Source organism: Peromyscus californicus, unplaced genomic scaffold, assembly GCF_007827085.1.
Source record: "Peromyscus californicus insignis strain IS unplaced genomic scaffold, ASM782708v3 Scaffold_9__1_contigs__length_137607984, whole genome shotgun sequence".
In the NCBI taxonomy this organism is placed as follows: Eukaryota; Metazoa; Chordata; class Mammalia; order Rodentia; family Cricetidae; genus Peromyscus; species Peromyscus californicus.
Window position 1 is genome coordinate 98597369 of NW_026294617.1, and position 24745 is coordinate 98622113.

A 24745-nucleotide genomic window follows, 5' to 3' on the forward strand; every position below is an offset into this window, starting at 1 on the left:
TTCCTCTGTATCTAGCCATTGGCTATTATGTGTATTAAACAGTCCCTCTCTGCCCCTGATTGTGAGCGACACTCTGAATCTCCCTTTTATTTTTCGCAGTATACAGAGGAGGAACGGACAGCATCAAGCACCAAGTGCCTTTTGTATATAAGCTCTTACCTTGGAGGAACGGGGAGCCTGGGACACAGTGTATCTGCATTTGGACTCTGAGTATAGTTGAAGGAATTCAAACTATAGACACACAGGAAAGACCCTGAAAGCAGAACACACATACACTAGGCTATTGGTTTTTTTTTTAAATGTACGTGATCGGTTTTCTCATCTATAAAATGATACCTACAGCACAGACACTCTGTGAGGCCCCAGTGGGCTAGTACATGTCAGAGGCTTAGAAAAGGAACTGACCAGGAGGGAGAGCCTCCATCTTCCTTGGGGAGCCAGTAGAGAAGCCACAGCCGTTTTCCCAAATCAGGAAGGAATTAGAATATATTACCCAGCCTTGGAAAACAGGTGGCCTGCACATGGAAAGAACAGGTGTGTCATCTGAGGATGACTTGGGTGCTCTTTCTTTCCAAACCCCCAGATTTGACACCATAAATCAAAGGATTGGCATTAAAATGATCTGAAGGTTATTTGAAGATGATTTATTGTAGGAGCTTGAGATTTTTCACCCAGCTTTGAAAATATTTTTTAAGATCTCACACTCCATTTTCTCAGACAGATAAAATTCACCATCAAGTTGCTTCATTTTTTTTTTTCCTTGTTTTTTTCCTTTCCTTTTTAAATTAAAGTACATCTGAACTGTCTGGACCACGTGGTTTTAGTACAACTTCTGACTTTTTCTGTCAGTGAAAGTATTCAAGGATTCTGACAACATTAAAAAACCTCCACGTTTGATTTGAACGGGAACCTGGGGCCCTGTGTCTGCTGTCCCCTTCTTAGTCTCTGAGGCAGACCGTTAACTGCTGTGAGCAGGGGCCACACCCAGGGGGTTCAAATAAGTGCAGAAAGCCTCAATGACACTGAACAGGTTCCTGAGAAAATGCTCCTGGTCCTTTCCACTAAGAGACGCCTGCAAAGGGGCATACTTCCTACCTTTTCAGAGGAAGTAGCATCAGGGTAAGTTACACTATCTATCTGGGACCCTACAGGTTGCTACACCAGGTGATCTGGGGGAAGAGTAGGCCCTTAACACTTACCATTGGTGTTGGCAAAGAGCTGGACCTCTTCCAGGGTGTCCAGCTGCTTTTCAGGACAGCTGGATACACAGAGGGCCGCAGGACCAAGCCACTTATCCTCGACGTCCAGATCGCAGGCATTCATAAAGAACACATGTCTATAGATGGAGGAAACAAAGGCCCATCTCAGGCCACTGAGACTCATTGGTTTAACTATGGGCTCTGGAAATGTATCGTGTACCATCACAAGGGGGAATGACGAAGACAAACTTTTGTAGCCAAATGCATCCGAATAACCGAACATTTATCACACCAACTGGAGGTATCTTGGGAACCGTATTCAAACGGGAACAAGCCTCTCCTTTTCTAGGGTCTGCATCTGAGAAGTGAGGGGTCTAGCAGGAGTTACCCGAGAAGTCACGGAGGAAGAGAAGGTCGATCAAACTGTTTATGATGTGCTTCAGACGTAATGGAGACTGCTCTAAAGTGTTCAACTCTATTTCAGAGGACAGTGGAGCTCAGGGAGGTGACAAGTGGGAAGGAGGGGGCTGAGGTTGGGGATTTAAGGCAGCATAAGAGCCAGGACAGTCAGGCTGCCTTCAGCTACTCAGCCCCAAAGTAGGCTGTTGCCATCAGTGGGTCATGCGCTGTCAGGGCCAGCTCGCCCCCTACCCCCAACCCAAGGCTGATACAGGCTGCCAAAGCCACAGGAACGCAGGGGAAGAGCCCTGGGGGGCTGACTGAGGGGAGCACCTGGCAAAGGGGTCTAGAAGCCTCTCTCCCTTCAACGGGGATGGGAGGAAGGACGGTTGTACGAGAGAACTGGTGGGACACATTTCCCCGGGGGTGAACGACACACGCAGACTTTATTTTGTTTAGAAATTTAAAATTCTGTTAAAATATACATCCAGTTTGCCTCCTTAATCATTTCCAGTCATTTCCAGCCCACAGTTCAGGGCACTAAAGTGCCCAGACGGATCTGTACAACCGACCCCATCACCAGCCTGTGGAAACAGTTCCAATAGACAAGCTCCTCATCCCCACCCCCCAACCCAGGAAATGGCCAATTCACTCCCTTCCACACCCCAAGCAGAATGCAGAATGCACACTACCTGTCTGATTCTGAGACCTTGTCATGGGAACACTGAACATCTGCTAAGCTTTAGTTCATGCAGAGTCTCAGGGGAGCGTTAAAACACCCTGGAAAGATAGGTATAATTACCAGTTTAAAAAGATGAAAACGGCTGGGCGGTGGTGGTGCATGCCTTTAATCCCAGCACTCGGGAGGCAGAGGCAGGAGGATCTCTGTGAGTTCGAGGCCAGCCTGGGCTACAGAGAGATTTCCAGGAAAGCAGCAAAGCTACACAGAGAAACCCTGTCTCGAAAAAACAAAACAACAACAACAACAAAAATAATAAATGAAAAGACAAAAACTGGCCTCAGAGAGGCTAAGGACTCTGCCCCCAGGTCACCGAGCTGAGAAATAGTGGAGGCTGAATGTGAACCTGGGACTGGCTGATTCTACAGCTGCTTGCTCCCTTACCGGCATGTGCAGCCTCCTTTTCAGATAGGAAAGGTTGCTAAGCTCTTAAATGAAGACAAGGTTTTGAAATACAGCCCCAGCCCCTCTGTAGATTGGAGACCTAAGTCACAAGACTTACTTTTTGAGAGTCATGTCCTGCCCTGAGAGGGGGGCCCCTTCCACTGGGGAGTTCCTCTTGCCACACACATTGCCGAAGCTGTCATAGCCGAAGAGGAGTCTTCCCGCTGCTCCAGCCACCACCGAATAGCCCATGATGAACACCTGGCAAAACCCAGGGGCATGTGATGACTGCCTGGCCAGGGAGAAAACCACAGCCCCCCACATCCCCGAAGATGAAGGTGTGAAACACAAGAACAAGGATGCCCCAGAAGGACAAACATGGTATGTACTCACTCATAAGTGGATTCTAGATATAAAGCAAAGAACAATCAGACTGCAACCCACAGAACCAGGGAGGCTACATAGCAGGGCAGACCCTAGGATGACTGTGGCTTATAATAAGTTTTAGTTTTACTCAATTACTGGGCAAGCCTCAATGAAACATTTCACTATTAGGATAATAATTTATACTGTATCAAGCTGATAATAGAAAAATAAATAAAGAAAGAAAGAAGAAGAAGAAGAAGAAAGAAAGAAAAACAAACAAAAAACATTGCACAGACTAAGTAGGTTGTATCTACCAATCATCCCCTCCTTCCCCTCCCCCTCTGGAATACAGGGTTTCTTGTACCCCAGTATGGCCTTGAACTCTCTATGTAGCCAAAGATGAATAAAAACTTTCTTGATCAAACAAACAAACAAACAAACAAAAACAAACAAACAAAAAGAACAAGGATGCTCTACAGCTCCACAGCCCTTCCCTCCCTCAGCAATTCCACCCACTCAGGTAAGGTCCAGCTTTGTGAAGCTGGTATTTCAGGTGAGCAGGGGCAGGGTCCTAAAGCTCTCAGATTCTGCTCTGCTCTCTCCTCCTCTTTCTCTTCTTCAAGAGGCCGTCACTTTGTGATTTTTTTCAGCCAAACTTGACTGGGATAATTTCATTTCATCCTTTCGGCACGTCTGGGTTATCTAAGTGCATCAAGTGCACATAATATTTTCCTGTGTGTGTATGTGTGGGGGTGGGGGTGTGTGCACGTGTGGGTGCACATGTGTGCACATGTGCATACGTGGAGGTCAGAGGATAACTTTGGCTGTTGCTCTGCAGACAGCATCCTCGTTGGTTTTTTGGACACAGTCTCTGCCAGCTTTGAAACTCACCAAGTAGGTTAGGCTGGCTAGCCAGTGAGCCCAACCATTTATCTGTCTTCATCTGTCTCCTCCTCCGATCAGATTCAGGTCCTCTTGCCTGCAATGCCAACACTTACTGCCTGAGCTATCAGGTATCCCGTCTTTCCTTAAAAATGTGCTTTTCGCCGGGCGGTGGTGGCGCACGCCTTTAATCCCAGCACTCGGGAGGCAGAGCCAGGCGGATCTCTGTGAGTTCGAGGCCAGCCTGGTCTCCAAAGCGAGTTCCAGGAAAGGCGCAAAGCTACACAGAGAAACCCTGTCTCGAAAAACCAAAAAAAAAAAAAAAATGTGCTTTTCATATGACTTATAGGGAACTCTATCAAGGCTACACAGTCGATACATATCAACGCACAAGTCTGAAGGAGTATTTGGGTTACTTGCTTCAAATTCACAAAATAGAGAACCTTTAAAAAAAAAAACGATTTCAGAATTGTTTGGCAAGGGCATCTTGCTGTCAACCGGTGTTTTTTGTTATTTTTTTGTCATTGTTATTGTTATTTTATAAATCCACTTTTATAGTGAATGTGGAACATTTGAAACTTCAGTCCAATCCACAGACTTGTACACACCTGTCTGTCCACTGCCGAGATTTCTTCTCACAACACAAACTTAGGTAAGTCTCCCGATCTACTACACACAGAAGGTCATCTAAAAGAATGTGGTGCTAGCAAGCTTATTCAAGGACAGAGGCTGCGGGATACTATCCACTAACAGGGGTGGCCATACCATACTCCCAAGATACCCTGCCTTGAAGTCAGTGAACTTCCGAGGCTCTGCATTCATTGTCAGTTTTGAAATAAAAGTAATAAGCTGAGCAGGTGGTGCACGCCTGAAACCCCAGCTCTCAGGAGGCAGAGGGTGGAGGATCAGGGGGAATTCAAGACCAGCCTTGGTGACAAAATGGGTTCAAGGCCAACCCCGGGCTACAGGAGACCCTGTCTCAAAAAGACAAAACAAGAGTATGAAATATTGGAGTGTTCAGTGGATACTACAGACTTTACCAGAGGACACAAAGACGAACAAAACCTGGTGCCAACCCTTGAAATTCACTCCCCAGGATTATTATTATTGATGGCACTGCCCTGGGCTGGCGTTGGACAAAGAGGCTTAGGGGAAGACACAGCCCCCAAAGGAACAGGACTTCTCAACTGCAGACAGTGTGAGGGAGGAGACCTTTGTCCCTTCCCAAGTTCCTCCTCAGTTTAGCTACTGAGAGTTTTAGGATATAGATATCAGTCACCTTTGCTAACAGTCAGGGCCACCCTTTCCTCTCTTCAAGGCAGGGCACTAAAGGGTGATTCTGTGTGCCTAAATGGCCTTGGCATGTCCGTCTTCTGTCCTGGCTTAGGATGGGAGTCCTGATGTCATCTGCACTTGTGTGTGTCTGCTTTTGCCTACCTTACCAGAGACTTATCTAATAACAACATGATAGTTTCTCTGTGCCCCGACTTCCTGTGCGATGCCTCCCTTGGGAAGTTCACGGGGAGGAGAGGGATTTGGGTTTTCTTGGGTTCCCTTCACACCACTGTGAACCATCACCACAATTTTAATTCCACGTGAGGTGAGGTGGTGAGCAGTGTAACAGGGCCCTTGAAAAACGGACCTCAGGGAACTAAACTTTTCCTAGGGGGTCCCAGGCACTCCCTCCCACGGGAGGAGGGATTGCACATGTATCAGGAAGAGGTAGCAAACAGTACTGATATCTATCACACAGCTCAATCGGAACAGGAATATTTCCTGGCTTTGTTTTCCTCATTTGTAAGACTCCAACAGAAAAGATGGAGAAAAACTAACAACTTTTTGGCCTCTAGTTCTGCCCCAAACTGTAAATGAACGCACTTCCCTTCCCCAGCTCCTGTGGCCTGGTTTTCTTTTGTGAAGGTAAGGCTGGTGAGCTCAGGGCCTCAGAGCCCAGACTCCAGTATCAGCCGTCTAGGAAGTGTGTATGTTAGTGTGCCATGGCTTCAAATGAAGTCGCTCCAAGCTGGGTCTGGGAAATGGGAGTCTGGAAAGATAACTAGGAAAGGGTGATGTGGGAGAGGACAGTGGAGGGTAAGGAGAGGCAGGGATCACTCAGAGCTTCAGGCTTGCTTTCTGTTCGTGTATTTAAGACAAGCATCAGCACAGGCTGGTGCTCTTTCTGTTTGCAGGGGACCAGCCCTGCTTGCAAGTCTGGTATTCTCAACCGAGCTGCTTTGTCCAGCCCTGGCTGAGGGCAGCGACATCAATCCTACACTTGGTCAGTTGGTCTATGATGTGATGACAGGACCCAGCAGTGGAGAACACACACACACACACACACACACACACACACACACACACACACACACTTTGTTCTGCTTCGGATAGGTATCTGTAGCTAAAGATTTTGCAGAAGAGGAAAGGAACTAGTCATCTAAGAGAGAACTCTTATGACTAGATGTAGTAAGGAGAACCTGGGCGTATGGAAACCTTTAGATTTATCCTACAAACAAAGTGTGCTTTTTCTGCAGTTGCCAGCTCAGCGCGTGCAATGTCTCAGCCAGCTCATAATTCTTCAGGCTGTGAAGGGCCATCTGTGATCTTCTCCCTAGGCAGCTGCCCGCCTGAGAGTTTGAGTGGTGGAGGGGCCAGGGAGGACCATTAAATGACATTAACAGCCCAAGGTCAAAGTTGCGGAGTCCTCAGGAGGGACAGCTGCTCCCTACATTTACAGAGCAGCGGAAGTGGAGGAGAACAGACCGTGGATAGGGGAGGTATAAGACTTAGTAGGTACACGGACTTCTTTGGGCTCCTTGAGGAGAGGTCCAAGGGCCTCAGCTAGAGCAGCAGCAGCAAACACCTCCGGGTCCAGCCTTCCACTGTGTTTCTAACCAAGTCTATCTACGTAAAACCAGTTGGAAAATTAAAAATTGAATACATGCCTTCTTTCCTTGGGTAGAACCAGCGTGGTATTTTAGGGTGAGTTCAAATAAAGTCTTTTCAACGAAGGTAATTACTACTAGGTAGATATAGGGCACTGTGAGTTAACCACTTACTATGCAGCACATAGCATGTCCCCACTGGCATGGGTGACTTCCTTAGCACAGCCTTTGAAAAGGGTGACCGAGACTCTAGGACTAAGAATGAAGATTCAGCCCCAAGAGACTCTCAGGATTGACTCAACAGGGTCTGATGGGGTCTACCACCAATCATGTATACCACCAATCAAGTATGTAAGGAGACGGTTTGCCGCAAGGAGGTGCACATGTGTACGTGTGTCTCTGTGTGCACCCTGCTAAAAAGCAATCTCTAGGCTTTTGTTGAGGAGTATTTGACTGAGGGGTCCGGTGGCTGTAAGAGGACTTCCACTCTGAGAGCTTGGATAGCAAAGGAATTCACCTCACCCTTACCAAAGGAAAGACACAAAGGGATTCTCCATTTCCTAACGGGGACCCGATAAATCTCGGTCTACTGCAAGAACTCAGCCTCCTCAGGGAGCTGAGGAGATTGTGAAATCCCAGAAGAAGAATTTCCTAACTCAGGCTCATTCTGGGCCAATGTCCTTGCAAGCATAAACTTTAAAACGATTCACATTTAAGACACATTTGTGTCTGGACACACACAACGGGGGCCTTGTGCCTGCCAAGCGGCCGTACTTACCAAACCAGTCCAAAAGAGAAAGAACAGAGCTAGCCACGCCGTATCTGTGCATTTCCTATAAATCTGGGGTCGCCACTCTCTCTGTCTGGGTGTTTTCTCTTCAGAAACCTTCCAGAAAAAAAAAATAAAAATAAAAATGGAAAGTTGAGAAAAGGAAGAGAAAACAGGTGAAATCAACCGAACCCAAACCTATCCAAAGGCTGCTTAAAGTAACTCAACCTTGTCACCCGACTCTTTCTCCTGGGGGAGACCTGTCTCTGCAGGGTGGATGTGAAGTCCTCTGGGTGCCTAGTTCTTACCGGAGGTAAGAGCACCCTCCTCCCCCTAGTTCCTTGCCTCTTCCTGACCTGGGCCCAACACACTCCCAGCCAGGTGTCCTTAAAGGAGCGGTGTCGCGCAGAGCAGATGGCTTGATCGCCAAGGGACATGGGAGGCGGAAGCGTCCTGCCTGTGCAGGTGCCCCCAGAGGCCGCTTCCCTCAGGGCCCAGGATGTCGCCCTTACCAAGTACTCGGCGCCCAGGCACTGCATGGTACACTCGGTAGCGAGGTCAGGGATTGGCAGCCGTGGTGGCCGCCGTGCACACGGGACAGAGGTGCAGCGGCCGGCCCAGGTGGCCCAGGCAGGGCGGGCAGGGCGGGCAGGGCGGGCAGGGCGCAGCGCCGCCTAGCGGCCGGGGGCGCTAATCCCCTAGGCCCGCCCTCTCCGCTGTGGCTTTCGCCGCCTGGGAGCTGGGGTGCCACCCACGCAGTCCCCGGCTCCCAGGAAGTGCACCTGACTACTGTGCGCCAGCGGCGGGCTGTCGGCGCCTGGAGTAGGAAGTAAGGCCCCAGGGATCACTCCCGAGGGAGGGCGGGGAGCTTGCAGGGGTGTGTCACACACAGGTAACTGGCGCTTTCGGTGTGCAGAATCCTGCCCTGAGAGTTTCACCAGCTTTTCCGCGACAAGCATCAAGTTGCAAGCTGTTGTTACTGTCCTTGAGCGACCGACCAAGGGAGACTGAGGCATGGGACAGAAGTGGTGCTCAGGGAGACACACGCTGTCAAGGGGTTCCGTGTCTGCCGTTCCAGCTACCATTTCTACAAGGCTGCATCCTCTCGCCCACAGAGTACCTTTCAGAAACTTGAGTCTCAGAAACTCAACAAGGACAAAGCTCCCAGAGACCAAGGACTGACTTAATCTCTTTGTGTGTGTGTGTGTGTGTGTGTGTGTGTGTGTGTGTGTGTGTGTGTGTGTGTGTGTGGTGGAGGCGGGGGCAGAGGGGGCGCTGGCTCACTTCTCTCCTCCTGTGCATCATCACCTGACTTTACAGTGGGCATCCTTTGAAGCACACCGGGTGTGTATGTCCCAGGTGACAACAGTTTTCTCTTCAACAATCAGGTTTGGGTACGAAAGCGCTGCAGAGGACCCTCTTTCTCGGTCCGCTTCCCCTGCTCCTGCTCACCTGCTCGCCCCTCCACGCCCTCAGGCTGCCAGCTCACTGCTTCTCCCCAAGGGTAGAAACTGGATTGCAGCAAGAGAAAAGGGAGCGAGTACAGTTCGAACAGCGCATGTGCTTATGGATGTGAGGTCATCCACCGAAGCCGGATCGACCTCCCGGGGCTCACCCACGCTCTTAAAGAAAACTGACTCTTCCTCCTGCCCAGAAGCCATCAATTGTCAATAGTTCCTCAACTGGGGCTAGGGAGTCTTTCTGCCGTCCACATGGCAGTTGGCTGGTTTGTTCTTGTGCAGGTTAGGAGCAGGCAACCACAACCACCCTGAGTTCCTAAGTGCAGTGGTCCTGCCATATTTCAGGAGATTCAGGATATTATTTTGCCCTGGTCCTTCCTGACCCCTGGCTCTTACAGTCTTCTTGACTCCTCTTCTGGAATGTTCCCTGAGCCTTGTGGGAGTAGTTAGGAGGAAGAGTTGGGGGTTTTGCATGTATGTATAAAAATCTAAATAATTCAAATATTATATTAAAAAACAGGGGGTGGGTAAGGGGAATGAATGGCAGTTAATGGCTCTCTGGTGTGTGTGGGTGGAATTCCTTCTAGGCTATCACCCTCCTAACTCTCAGGATCTTCCTGAATGCATGCTTCTCAGAGCCAGCAGCTGGAACTCCAGGGGACCTTGAATTCACTACCCCCCCCCCCCAGCACTCCTCAAGTAGACAGTGTATAATTACAGAAAGACCAAGGTTGAATCACAGCATCCAAAGCAAATTAGGACTAGAACAGATGGACAGAGAGGTTTAAATACACACAATATGTATATTTGTATTTACAGAGATGAGTATGGTAGTAACGATGAAGCTGGAAAAAATGATGAAACCAGAACAGAAAGTTCTATTAGCCATGGAGAATATAGCGGTTGGAATGAGTGCTTATTGGCACTATATAGTAACAGTGTGAATAAGCAGTAGGAGAGACGTAGCTGAAGATGAGTGGGTGATTGGAGGAGCTGCAGTATTTGCATTATAATCACCTCCCTTGTCTCATACACATGAATGGCCTACGGATGTATGAATGACCTGAGGAAATTTCCTACTTTCATTTACCAAGTAATTACACCTGTTTCTTAGACGTCTCTTACTCAAGTTTTTGATGGTACACACCGATCTTGAGAAACCATTTGTTTCTTCTTAAGAAACTGAGAGTTCTAACAGAAAAGCTTGAGAAAGTGGTTCCCACGACCTGGTCCTGAGGGGCGTTAGATCTGGAGATGCTTACCAGAGAAAACACCCTGTGGCAGACACATTTAGTTTTGGCACATCTAATGCAATTATTATCACTGGAAAGTGCTACTGAAGGACAGGTTCAGCGTCCTTTCTTATGAAATATGCAAAGTGTTAGAGTGTGAGAATAATCTCCAAGGCACTTGGAGACCCCTCCTTCCCTGTGTCTTCCCCATTGATTAACCCTGTCTATAATTTCCTAAACACACAAAGAACCCACATTGAAGGAAAACCTAAAATACAAATGACCCTGAAAGAGGACTCATAACTAACAATGCCATCACTAGCTATGATTGTCCACTCCCAGACCCTATTCCAATCGGAGGCCTTGGTGGAGAGGAAGAGCAGGGTTTGTGAAGATGGGAATCAGCAGAGAGGACAGAATTGAGACCTACCAGCTTTTGCTGACTTCAGGCCAGTACTTTCCTTGTCCAGTTGGATAAATGTCATGGCTGGCAGAGTCCGTTTGTTTACTCTGAAATGTGAGATGACATTTGCATTTCATGATGGCTATTGAAAAACAAGCATACCATCTGCTTTTGTTTCTTACCAAATATCTCATATAAATCTCAATAATCTTAATTAATATATGCAGATGTTTCTAGAAAAACAACACACATTTTATTTCCTAAAGCTTTCTTGCATTTGGTCATGTTTTGGTGAGCTTTTCATTGCTGTGATAAACACCCACACAAACATCAAGTTAGCGTAGGAAAGATCTATTGGGACTTATGGTCTTAGAGGCTTCAATCCGTCATGGCTAGAGGGTTTATTGAGCAGAAGAGCTGGCTATGCTGGCCAGAGAGCAAAGAGAAAGAGTCAAGGCTTTCTCCTCCTCCCCCTTTGCTCCATCGGAGCCCCCAGCCTTTGGCTGGAGAAGTCCACATTAATAGTGGGCTCTCCCTCTTAGTTAATCCTTTCTGGAAGCACCCTCCCAGACACGCCCAGAGGCGTGCTTTCCACTCTACCGCGGTGGGAAGGTAACTGTCACAGCTTACCTGAGCCCCGCTCTCCTCTTCCATCCGGGAGCTGAGCCGCCCATTTGGAGGAAACGTGTAGAACTGCAGAGTCGGGAAAACCACTAACCACTCCTACAAATTGGCTCTGACTTAAAGTTTCTTATGTGGAGATCTTCTCAGGAGACATTTGCTGAATTATCTTGAAGTTTGCGATCCAACAACATTTTCCTGTTCTTTGTGAAGTGAAGCCCCCAAAGGAAACTGAGCGAAGGGGGTAGAGGCGCATGTTAGTGTAGACAGAGAAAGAGTAACTAACTGTTGTGGATGTGAAAACCTAGGTACCAGCTGGAGGGCATGAGTCGGGTTCCCTTCTCTCTGGAACTCTTGTAAAATGAGAATGGAAAGCCAGGCTCCTCATTTTCCCCGGCTCTGAAAACCTGTGATTTAAAAACACATGGTATTTGTGTGAAAAACTAAATGCCCAAAGCAAGTAGATCATCAGCAAAAGAGAAAAAAGTGGGGGAGAGGTGATCAATTAACGCTTGTTCTTTGAAGAAAAAAAAATCTAGAAACGAAGAGAGAGAGAGAGAGAGAGAGAGAGAGAGAGAGAGAGAGAGAGAGAGAGAGAGAGAGAGAGAGAGGGAGGAGAGAGAGAGAGGGAGAGGACTTTGGGAAGGTCAACAGAATAGGGATAAACTATGCACAATATCTTATTATCTGGAAGATTTAGGCAGATTCTAACCACAGCGACAGCAGTACCATGTCTCTACTTTGCTTTTTCGACAATGTTATTTTCCTTTAGCTCTATAATCCACATAATTCCTTAGACCATATCTATGTTTTACACTTGCTATATAATAGCATGAGTAAGAGTTTTTTCATAGACTGGCACCACTGTCGTCTGAGAGCCTTGAAGAAGTGTCAGTGAGAGCTAATGTAATTACCACTTCCTAACAGCAGATGGCACTATAAGCCAGTGACTGTGTTTTAAAAAATCCCAACCGTAAGATTTTTTTTTTTAATGGATTCTGAGCTAGATATCTTCTCTTATCTATATTTCTGTTATTTACATATTAAATATTAATAACTAAAAAAACTGAGGCTGATTTTATACTATATAGATGTTTACTTCAATGCTGTATGCTCTGTCAAAAGCTATTATAGATGTAACTTCTTATAAATTCTTTAAGTTGTCTAGCATATTTAATATATTATGACACTCAGCACTATTTGGGATTAGTTAAGTGATGCCTTACTTCATTGTCTAGGAGGATATGAGTTTAGGCAAATTCAACCTTCCAGCACATGCCAGCTGTGTTTAACATGGCCTTCATCAGCTTGTTTCTTGGTCCCTAAAATGGCCAACTTAGATGAGTCTCATGTAATACGAAATCTAAATGGTCTTATAATAAAAAACTGGAGCCAGATATTGGGGTAAATGCTGAAAGATCAGAGAGAAAAAGGAACAAGCCACTGCCACGTCTCACCTTGCCAACTCCATGAATCCTCTCACTGAATGTCTCTGAGTCCTCACCTGAAAGGGGTCCAGCCGAAAAGCCTTTAGCTGAAAGGGCTTTAGTTCATGTCTCCTCACGCCTTCTGTACCTTTCTCCGCCCAGCCAAATTACTTCCTTCCTAGCACTGGGATTAAAGGCGTGTGACTCCCAAATACTAGGATTAAAGGTGTGTGCCACCACTGCCTGGCCTCTATGTTTAATCTAGTGGCTTGTTCTGTTCTCTGTTCTTCAGGCAAAGTTTATTAGGGTACACGGTATATCACCACAGTCTTGTTCTACATCCACTGTGTAAGTGGGCCCTAAGCAAGTTCATCAGCTTCCTGCTGGGGTTGAGTAATTTTTGAAAGATTTGGTTAACTAAGATATCAAACAAACGCCTTTAATTTATAGTAAATGGGAAAGTGTGTCTATGCTGTTTAGTGAATTAGCTTGTTCACTGGTGGGAAACTGTGTTCATATGAATCTTTTTGGGGGACACAAAGACCCCAAAGGGCCTGTTCTTCATTTTTAATGCTGTGGCTTCAGGGCAGAGCCTTCTGGAATGACATTAAATAGGCATTTTCCAGGGCTACTTAGACTTACCAGTGTGATCTAAAATAGCTTCCTATAAATTGCGCTTGAGGTTGTATTAGTTGGCTCAGTCCTGCAGTGCTTGTAAAGTGGTGGATTTTAGCTATTGGGTCGTGGAAAAAGAAACCTGTAGAGAGGCGTTCTCCTGTCCTTTCTGCTTCCCAGCTTGTCTGACATCTTCCTTTTGCAGTAGATTCCACCTCCGTTGCCAGGGAGGAAGTGCATCTGTGCCATTCGGAATAGTGAGAGTCCCAGGCTGGTGAGCAGCCAGTCCAGATAACTGAAGTCTAGGAACTGAATTGTGTCCCTCCCTGAAATTCACACTCAGACATCCCAGTCCCTAGTACCTCAGCATTTGGAGATAAGTTTTTTGTTTTTGTTTTTTGAGACAGGGCTTCTCTGTGGAGCTTCGGAACTCACTCTGTAACCCAGGCTGGCCTCGAACTGACAGAGATCCACCTGCCTCTGCCTCCTGAGTGCTGGGATTAAAGGCGTGTGCCACCATGCCTGGCTGAGCTATTTCATTTTTTGAGTATTTATTTTTACCTCATATGTATGAGTATTTTGCCTGTATGTGTGTGTATGCACCGTGTGCATGCCTGGTGCCCTTGAGGATCAGAAGAAGGGGTCAGATGCTCTGGAACTGGAGTTACAGATGATTGTGAGCCACCAAGTGGGTATTGATAAATGACCTTGGGTCCTCTGGAAGAGAAGCAAATTCTTTTAACCACACAACCATCTCTCTGGCCTCTGCAGAACCATTTCTAAACAAGGACATTCTCTCCCCTTCTGTGAACTGAGACAATTAATGGACTCCCCACCCTAACCCTTTCTTCATATTTTGATGATTTGTAGATTTGTTTTTAAAAGCTTGTATCTAGAAATTTAAAAACACACCAAGATACCGAAAGATCTACTAAATATAAACAACACAAAACCAGAATAGTTTTTCTGCCTCTTAGCATTGCACACAAAGATGCTAGAATGAAACCTCGTGCACATTAAGCCTTTTCTCTATGAATGATTTGTAGTCTATTTTGGGGGCAGTTGCTTTCCCCCGTTACTTTCAGCTCCTCCTGGATACTGTAATGGCCCTTTGTGCTGAGGCTCTGGTGGGCCCCTCTGAGCTGGTGGAGGACAGCGGACTGTAAGTCTGGCAGTGAACAATGGCAGAGCTAGTGCAGGTCATGATCCCACTGACTGATCGGACAGACAGACAGACAGACTCTTCCTTCACTTGGCACAGGCTGGCTTTAGGGAGGCTGTAGGAACCTCCACCCGGCCTTTTGCTGCCAGGACTGCTGTAGCCTGCAGATCGTCTGCAAATGCAGAAGCATCACAGAGAACAAAGAAGGGTTGCATTCTGCCAGGCCAAGCAAGTGCTCCGGGTGGAAGTCTTGGGGAGGAGCCCCCCCCCCCCCCCCCCAGCCTCACACTCAGCACTAGCTGGCACCTGACAGCTGGTCTCCGGAGGCGGGCTGGGCCCAGGTGAGACAGGAAAGGAAGCCAGGCATCCTGGAACGCTGACCCCAGGCTCCTGACTTCACTCACTGAAGTCCCCCAGCCCTGCTCCGGTGGACTTTGACCCAGTTCTTCCTCCAAATACTTACAATTTAACCCAGAAGATGGAGCCAGATAACTTTAAGCAGAGCACACGGGCCTCATATTCTAAGTAGTTATTTACCAGATAAAGTAAGTGGTTGGTGAACTCTGCCCTCGGCCTCCTGGGTAAAGCTGATGCTAATTGTTTGATTAACGAGAGCTGAGCCGAGATTTCCCGACAACACTACATAAAAGTCATCCTGTGTTATGTCTGAGAGTGTTTTCTCTAGGAAAACGGGATCCAAAGTGAAACCACGGTAGGAGTGACGGAAGAGAGAGCCGATGTGTGGAAACGAAATTCTACAAGTTCTGGGAAGAAGCCCCCACCGTCCCGGAAAGATGAGCCTTGTCAAAGTGTGACTTCTTTCAAATTTAATTTATCAGCTTCCAACTAAATCGAATGGGGCATTCTGTCAGGTAAAAACCTTGGCAAAAGCATCTTGCACTGCTTCTAAGTATGTTTAGGCAAAGCCTTGTTGTTTTTTCTTCTTGTTTTGATGCTGGGGATTGAACCACGGTTTCAGACACCCTAAGTGTTTGCTCAGCCCCTGAGCTCAACCTGTTGTGTGAATAATCAAACTTGAAAGGGAATATTAGGTCAGCAATTCTATTAGAGCTATAATGAGGACAAGGTAGAGTTCGGGGGAGCCGATTCAGGGGCCTCGAGATACTGTATATCACACACGCAAGAATTCAGAATGTGTTAGAAAGTGAAAGGATATGAAATTCATTATTGTTAGAGCAAATTTTCACATAAAGACATAAATAGAATAAATTAATAGCAAACAGTAAATTAAATAAATTGTAGACAACAACTGTAAACAAAGAGAGTCACTACACATTTCCAGTTCAAATCACAGTCCCCAAAGCATTACTCATTCAAAGAAAAGCATCATGGTTATAAATAGTAATGTCTGTTAAGTTCCTAGAAGATCATGGCTAAGCTTCCCAAGGACGTGAAGCCTCCCAGGAAACACATGATTATGGGACATAAATTCACAGGGACATAAATACATCTGAATTCAAAATTAAGTAAGATATTGTATTTTCTTTAAGTATTTCAAAAATTCTTGTATCTTTATTCTAAAGTATGATTTCAAAAGCTGGGGGGAAGACAGAAAAATGGGCGCTTCACAAAAGACACACAAACTTGTAGAAGCTGTAAGCACTGAAGCGCCCAACCCCAGGTCTGTTCGTTTGATTTTGGAGATGGGATCTTGCTAGTTTGCTCAGGCTGCCTGGGCCCAATGTGAGACCTCCCTGCCTCAGTGGGCAAGCAGCTGAGATCCCAGGTGTTCCCCACTGCACCCCGGCTTCAACTCCAGATGTTAAATGACGATCACAGGGACAGCACACTCATTGACACAAACACTTTAACCGTGACATTTCCAACCAAGGTGATCCAAATGTTGGAGACAGTGTGAGGAAGAGGCATGCCGAAGGGACTGTTGCGTTTCTCTTACAAACAACGCGCATCTCCACAACTTCCTCTCTCCCCTCATAGACCAGTAGGGAGCAGTTCACCTCTACAGGATGGAATATCTGCTCTGTTCTTTACTGGTTTCATGAAATTAGACCATTAATTAGCTCTCTGGTCCTCAGTTTTCTTATCTATAAATTGATATAATAGTACCCAATGCTTTGCTGAGGGAGTTAAATGAAGTTATCTATGGTAGACTTACTGCTGATATACACTAAGTGTTCAGTAGATGTTTTTCTTACTTTCCCATTCTAACCTAAGTTTTCTAATTATAATTGTTTAACTTACAATTAATTTATAATTTAACTTATAACTTTTATGTGTAAAATTATAAGTTACAAATAGAAATATAAAATATTTCTATATTATTTATGTTATATATAAACACAAAATAAAATTTAGCTTATAATTCTTATAAACTGCTTCACATCATTTTGGAATGTGACTATGGATAAATGAATACATAGTGTGAGTGGGCATGAAGTCCACCCCTGGCTGAGGAGCTATTGGCATTTGTTAGCTTAGGGAGAGGAAGGGTCAGTTGTCTTTCAGGGGGTGATCCCTGGGGAGTTGGCTGCACTACAGGACAGGCCACACACCAAAGAGTGTTTGGACAACACAGACTGGACCCGACGGGTTTACAGAGTCAGAGTGAGGGACAGAATGTGAAGTCGAGTGGTTAGGGGAGCAGGAGGGGTTCTGGGGGGAGCTTGGGGGAGAGAGGAGATATCCAATACATCCAAATTCTCAAAGAATACAAATATTATTGTAAAAAATTACATTAATTCATGATGCCCCGGTGGAGATAGATAACTGGAAAATGGAGTCAGATGTACATCCATATGAACAACCGTCTCATCACTAAACGGACTCATCAGGTTGTATTACTCTCTCTCTCTCTCTCTCTCTCTCTCTCTCTCTCTCACACACACACACACACACACACACACACACACACACACACACAAGCAACAGTAATAGTAAGAACAAGAGGTCATGAACTTGAGAAGGAATTGGGTGGGTACACAGGAGGAATTGGAGCGAGGAGATGGTGGAATGGAAATGATCTAAATATATTACTCATCTATAAAAAAAACCTAAAAATAGAATAAAATAAATGTAAAAAACCCACATTCATTTAATGATTTTGGACACATTTCTTTTTTTTTTTTTTAACTCTACACATGAAAAAGCTGAAGTAATTTTATATGCACAAACATTTTGGGCTGAGCAGAATACTAAATTAGTAAAGTGCCTTGCAAGCATCAAGACCTGAGTTTGGTTCACAGAACACGTGGGAGAGCAGGTCCAGAGCACATGCTTGCAGTCACGGCACCGGGGAAGGGAGGCAGCAGGATCTCTGGGTGTGTCGGCCAGTCCATTGAGCCCCCTTAGGAAGCTTGAGGTTCACCTCTGTCATCCACAGCCTGCCCACACGTATGTGCTTGTGTATATACCAACCCCTCCATACACACCAGGCAGATTTTATGCATAAAATGTTTAGAATTATAAATCTCTATTCACAATAACTAAAACTCGAAACCCTATGAACGTCTTAAAAATATAAATTACTCACAAAGACGTTATTTAGGTACTTACATGTTTTTGAAAATATGATAGTATGATGCATGGTTATGGTCCAGTACCAGTGAAATAACAACTTGCTCACTTGTGTCTATAACATGACTACCACGACCTAAAAATAACACTATAAGAAAAAACCTGGAAGGAAACTTACTAACACGTTAATAATGGATTCTGACTGGAGAAACAATAAGAGATCTAAAAATCCTTCTCCATTCATTTCTGTAATTCCCCGTCGTCTTTGATAATGAGTCTCCCCACCCACACACAATGCCATCTAAGGTCCCTGTTTGTAATGCACAGATCAACAGAACAGCTCAGTTTGAACTGTTTTCTTTGGACAGAATGTCATTATCATTCGTGTAACGTCTCATACAAGCACACAGGGTGGCTCTGAGCCTATGCAAGGGCACAGTTTAATGTAGATGGGCCTCGGTGCCGGCCTAGATGATAGAAGTGAGGGCAAACAGAGCACCTTAGACAGAGCATCTCAGAGAAGAGGGGAAGCTGGCTCTTGGTGGGAGTTGCCAAAGTCACAGAATTTCCAGAATCAGGGCAATGGATTTCAGAGCAGAGGCCACTATTTAACTGGGCAAAAATCCCACAGACCTTATCTCTTTAAAGAAGTGAGTGAAATCCGGCTAGAATAGGCCTCAGCTGTTATTCTTGATTTTGTATTATTTGTCTTAACCCAAAGCCATTCAATGACTAAATTAAAACAATGTTAGAACCCTAAGAAAGAATCATAGACTTTGAAATTTTAGACTGACTTTATTGTTATTATTATACTATATGAGGGAAGACATGGGTTCCGCAGAGTGCCCACACCTGCCGTTTGTGATGGGAATTCTCCTGTCTCTCTCTGGTGTTGCTAGAGCTACAATTTCTGGAGAAGAAGATTTTACATGTGTTAACTTGGCTTGTTTCAGAAAAATCATTTTCTGGTGAACTTAAGTTTCTTTACCAAGGAAAGTGGCGAAGTCAGGACATGCGATGTAGTTGGTTTTTCTTTACTCTTTGGGGGCCCGCCACCCAACTCCCAAATAAATACATGGAGACTTATTTTTACTTTTGAATGCCTGGCCTTAGCTTGGCTTGTTTCTAGGAAGCTTTTCTTAAAATTATCCTGTCTACCTTTTGCCTCTGAGTTTTTACTTTTCTCTCTTTCTGTATACCTCTCGTTACTTCTTACTCTGTAGCTGGCTCCTAGCACCCTCCTCTCTTTCTCCTTTTCTGCATCCTTCCTCTTCTTGTTCTTCATTTTATTCTCTCTGCCTGGCAGCCCCGCCTGTTTCTCTCTCTTGCCTAACTATTGGCTGTCCAGCTCTTTATTAGACCAATCAAGTGTTTTCGGCAAGCAAAGTAACACAGCTTCACAGAGTTAAACAAATGCAACATAAAAGAATGCAACACATCTTTGCATCATTAAACAAATATTCCACAGCATAAATGAATGTAACACATCTTCAACTAATATTCCTCAACAATGTGAGCTCAGGGGGTAGGGCTTAACCTCTTTTCTCCACAATGTCAAAGCAGTCACAAATACGGATTCACTGAGGTGAGATTGCCCTGCACTGCCATCTGATCCCAGCGGCTTCTCTTCATTTGAGCCAACAGTCATTTCAAGGCAATAGCCACAAACCTACCTTGATTTTTAAATGACTGCATTGTATTTTGTTACATGGATGTTTTATTTGATTTTTTCCTTCCGTTTATTTTTATATTTATAGTATTAGTGTTTTGGCTGCAAGCATGTATGTAGCTGCACCTCGTGTGTGCCATTTACATGCAGAGACCAGAAGAGGATGTCACATCTCCTGGGATTTTACTTTCAGACAGTTGAGAGCAGCTGTGTGGGTGCCGAGACCTGAATCCAGGTCCTCTGCTAGAGGAACAAGTGCTCTGAATTGATGAACCACTTCTCCAGACCCCTCCTACATCTTTTGTGTGTGTGTGTGTGTGTGTGTGTGTGTGTGTGTGCGTGCGCGCGTGTGTGTGTGTGAGTGTGTGTGTGAATGTGTGTGTGTGAGAGTGTGTGCGCGCGCGTGTGTGTGAGTGTGTGTGTGTGTGTGTGTGAGTGTGTGTGTGAGTGTGTGTGTGTGTGAGTGTGAGTGTGTGTGTGTGTGAGTGTGTGTGTGAGTGTGTGGTGTGTGTGTGTGTGTGTGTGTGTGTGTGTGTGTGTGTGTGTGAGTGTGTTAAGTTTCTTTCTTTCTTCCCTCCATGTCCTTTCTTTTTGAGACAGGGTCTCACTGTGTGTAGCTCTAGCTGTCCAGGAACTCACTATGTAGACCAGACTGATCTTGAACTCAAAGATCGGTCTGCCTCTTCCTCCTGAGTGCTGTGCATCACTACTCCTGGATTACCCCCTTTCCCTTCCCCCCTTTAAAGACAACAGCTTGCAACAAAGCTCAGGTTGGCTTTGAACTCACTACGTAGCTCCGGTGAAAGACATGCTATCTCTTGCCTCAGTGTCTTAAAACTCTTGGGTTAAAATCATGAGACACGTTCGAGGTCAGCCTGGTCTACAGAGTGAGATCCAGGAAAAGGCGCAAAGCTACACAGAGAAACCCTGTCTCAAAAAACCAAAAATAAATAAATAAATAAATAAATAAATAAATAATAATAATAATAATAATGAGACACATGCATGGCCAAAGTTGAGAAAAACCGTTCTAGATGATTATTGTAAATTAGAGATCTGTGTAATGCTTACATTACAAAAGAAATTGGGGAATGTGGGTGGGGATGGGCAATGGTCTGCTGGCCCGACCTGTGAGACTTCTGTCCCCAAAGCTCAAGAAGACCAACTTGAAATAGAGTGTTCTTTTTTCCCTCTTTCTTTCGCTTCGCTGTTGTGTGTGGGCAGGAGGGGCAGTCACCAGAGGCTCTCAGAGCACTGGCATGTCACAGGACTGTCCTGGAGAAGCAAAGCTAGCAGAGCAGTCCATCTGCATCCAGGGGCTATCTCAAGCACCAGGAGAGCTGACAGATGGAGATGAGCTGCAAAAGGATTCAGGAAATTGATGCACGATGTATGCCTCAGTGGGCCTCGTGTTGAGTAGAAGGGGGCTACTCGGCTACTCCTGCATTTCCATTGCATTTATCTTTAGTCAGCTATTGGCCATACCTGGCAATTCCCTAGCCTCCAGGTTCCTCTGCTGTGGTTCCTTAAGATGTGTGATGAGGAAGAAAACGCTTTGACCTTCAGCCAGTGAACTAGCCTTTTACACCTCTGCCAGCTCATAGTGAGAACATCAACATTATTGTAGAAGTGACAAGTGCCAGCACACAGCAGGGCCCTGACCCAGCACTGCATACATGATGGGGCTGCTGGAAAGAGACACCCTCATACATCCATGCGGACCAACACCCAGGCTCTCAGAAGACCCAGCAGATGCGCTGTGAGGGCAGTGGCCTGTGGTCCCGGCCACCTTATCCACTGTAAAGTGCTCACTGGGCAGAGATGAAGGACAGAGCTGCTATGAGGCTCCACCCCTCGCTGAACGTACCTATCAGAGGGAAGGGCACGACCACTCACGTCAGAAGAAATGGGAAGTCTAGCCGTCACAGAGGCTTTTTGGCCCAAGTCGTTGGATTTTCCTCTTGTCACCAGACAGAGGTCAATGATCTAGTCCTCAAACTCAGACATCAGTCTTTCAGAGCAGAAAACAAGGGAATTTTATATCCTGTTGGGTCACATCCTGTTCACAGTGTCAGGAAGTGGGGGCCATAGCCCAAGACAGTTGGAAAAACATGACATTTGGAGGAGTTTGCACAAAATGTATAATGAGTTTTGGTGTACAGTTCTGAACAACTCTGTGAATGAAAGCCCATAAATCATGAAAGCCCTAAAGTTCTTGTCAAATGAAACTCCTTGAAAGTTATTTGCCTATGTTGGACTTCACATTATGCAAATCTTAAAAAAGTCTTATTGGTCATCTGAAAACGCATCCCATAAGCCATGAGTGTTGTCCCTAAGAATAGAGATGCAATGTTGGGAATTTCTCAGTGACAGTCCTTGGGACCATGGGATCACAGACCTTGTTTAGAACTGGGGATGTTTTTGTTCTTCTTAATGGGAAGGGATGTGTGTCAGGAGTCATGATACAGTCCAAATAACTGCCTGGGAGGCAGCAGGCTCGTGCAGGACTGTGGGCACACCATTCTCTCAGCTCATGGCATAACTTGTCTTTCCTTTGGTGGTTGTCTCATCTGACAGAAGAGCCGCTTCAAGAATAACAGACACCTCTCTGGGCCTTTGCTTCACCCTTATCGCTCTTCTCTGCCTTCTCTCCTTCTCTTCATTTTCCTGTGACTGGGGCAGGATGATGACTCTGGGAAGCTCCATGCTGCTTCTCAAGGTGTGATTGAAAGGAAAAGCGACTGTTTCTTGGGACTAGGTGGATAAATAGCATCCTCAGGAAGCTACCTGAGTGGCCCCTCTAGTTCTGGGTTTTCTAGTAACTTAGAACTGCTGGGCTTCTAAGTCTACCTAATGGGATGGAATCACTCTTTAAAGCTTAAGAACTATGTGTTCAGAAAATTTCACTTAGTGGTCCTTTTGACTTTTTCTCCAGCTTCTTTTCATCCATGTGAAGTCTATGTGCTGCTAGAAGTTGACCACGGTGGGTGGGACTTTATCTCTTAGGATCATCCACGTGTCCTGAGTGTGAAGAAAGCTCAGGTAGCTAGGCTAAAGGCCTAAAGGGATTTCAGCAGACAATCACTAGAAAAAGAGATAGAAAGGAAAGATCTGAGCTTGATATAGAAATAGGTTTTAAATTACAAACACTTTACTGTTACAACACTGTGGCATTTCAGCTTGTATTCTGAAAAAGAAAATGAAGCTTATGGATCGCTGCCTAAGGAATACCTTGGGTAGAAAATTGATTGATGCATACGTTCAGAATCACTCAGATGTGTTCTCCAATGCTGTCTATGTCTAGAAGGTCCTGATATCCGGCCAGGTCAGCAGGCGAAACTATGTGTTTCTGTTGTTAATGCCCGGCCACTTGGTTCTTTTCTGCTTTCCTCTCACTGTTTCATTCTTTGGGAAGCCTGGGAGCGAAGATTCCCCCTTGCTGATCTCCGCAGGGCAGACCATGCCTTAAACTCTGGCTGGGCTCACACCTCATTTAACCCTGCTATCTGGAAGCAGAGCGTATCATTGCTCTACTGGGCAGGGGAAGGGCTGGAGCAGATAAGGGCTGCCTTGTCTGGCTCCAGGGCACACTTTCAGGAAGTGATACGGCTAGAGCGAGGAGCTTACTCGGAGCTTTCCTCTTGTAGCTCAGGTTCTCTTGCTACACTTCACTGCCTTCCAGTGCAGATCCTCGGACAAATATGAGTACAAAAAGACGTGTGTTCTGAAGTGGACTGTCTACCCATCGGGCGGTGTGATCTCTGTCTTCCTTTATTTGTAGTCTGGTTTGGAAACTTCAAAATGGTCACTAGTTTCTACAAGCGGTACACTCATTACTGGACACCCTTGGTTACAGAATATAGTTTTATGTAATAGGAAAAGGTCTTTCAGAAATGTAATCCGGAGGAAGAGAAACGTCATCAGTTTCCGGATGTTTGGGTTCCCCTTTTTCCCCCCATGAACTATTTGGTTACAAGTGGGGCTAAAAAAAAACTGCCTAAGAGGACAAAAATAATTTCCTTTGTAGCTTTACCTCATAAAGCAACACACACATTGTGCTTTTTCATGGAAAGGTCTATTTCTAGAAAGAATGAGGGCCACCGTCAGCCTCATGAGTAATAACTATTTGGCAAAATGATGCTTCCCACAGACAATCACTCTGAGCCCTTCTTTGGAAGGTTTAGGTTTTTGTTTTTGTGACTTTGTTTTCATAATGTGTACATCCTAGTCTGTGGTACATAAAACCTAATTTATTAGAAAACCCAAAGATAAGTGTACAGGGCTATGGAATCTCGTTTTATTTCCTAGGTAATGACGCAGCAATTTAGATGTACTGAGTGGAGTGGAGAGAGCATCTCTCCTGGCTTTACAAAAACCCAAACCACAAGAAACTACAGACCTTTGCTCTTCGTGTGTCCACCCATCATCCCCTAGGGCGGACCCTGTGGATTGTGTGTGGAGTCCATGAAGTGAGATGGTTGGGACTAATTAATGGGATGGTCTCGGGAAGAAAGTGTGCACTATTTTATTTTCTGGGGCTTCAGTTTACAATTGTTTACTTTTTAGATGCACAGTTTCCTCAGGATGCAGATCAGCTAACTGTAAATGCAGTTGGAATTGACTCCCTACTCTTTTTCCGGAGTATTCAAATGGATAATCAATATACAAAAATTGACCAAGATACAAAATGCTAGGCCCAGAGAATCGTGGTTTCCATGAGAGTTATACAGATGAACAGTAACAATTCCTGAGTCAGGCAGATGGCCTCCTCTTCTGCTTTTATATCATTCTATGGCTCTCTTGAGTCTTGTAAATTTCTCCTGGAAGAAAATATTTCAGCCACCCAGAATGGTTTTCTTTTGTTGTTGTTTGTTTCTGTTTGGTTTTGTTTTTTGAGACAAGGTTTCACTGCATATCCCTGGCTGTCCTGGAACTCACTCTGTAGACCAGGCTGGCCTGGAACTCACAGAGATCCACCTGCCCCTGCCTCCTGAATGCTGGGATTAAAGGTGCTCTACCACCAGCTGGTCTCAGAGACGTT

At 45.5% G+C, this 24745-nt stretch overlaps 1 protein-coding gene and 1 long non-coding RNA gene across 3 annotated transcripts in view; one reads left to right on the top strand and one right to left on the bottom strand.

The window, feature by feature from the left end:
- The window catches only part of Slc44a3 (solute carrier family 44 member 3), a 76815-nt gene extending 68575 nt beyond the window's left edge, over positions 1-8240 (bottom strand). For both annotated transcript variants that reach the window (XM_052731734.1, XM_052731733.1), the window contains exons 1-5: positions 8133-8240; positions 7630-7737; positions 2840-2982; positions 1200-1336; positions 160-253 (exon numbers count right to left, since the gene is read on the bottom strand). In XM_052731734.1, coding sequence (XP_052587694.1) covers positions 160-253; positions 1200-1336; positions 2840-2982; positions 7630-7737; positions 8133-8159 — 509 coding nt within the window. In that variant the 5' untranslated portion in view covers positions 8160-8240. The remainder of the gene's footprint in view (positions 1-159; positions 254-1199; positions 1337-2839; positions 2983-7629; positions 7738-8132) is intronic.
- LOC128106327 (uncharacterized) overlaps positions 1-24745 on the top strand; it is a 90470-nt gene that overhangs the window by 40102 nt on the left and 25623 nt on the right. The window lies entirely within an intron of this gene.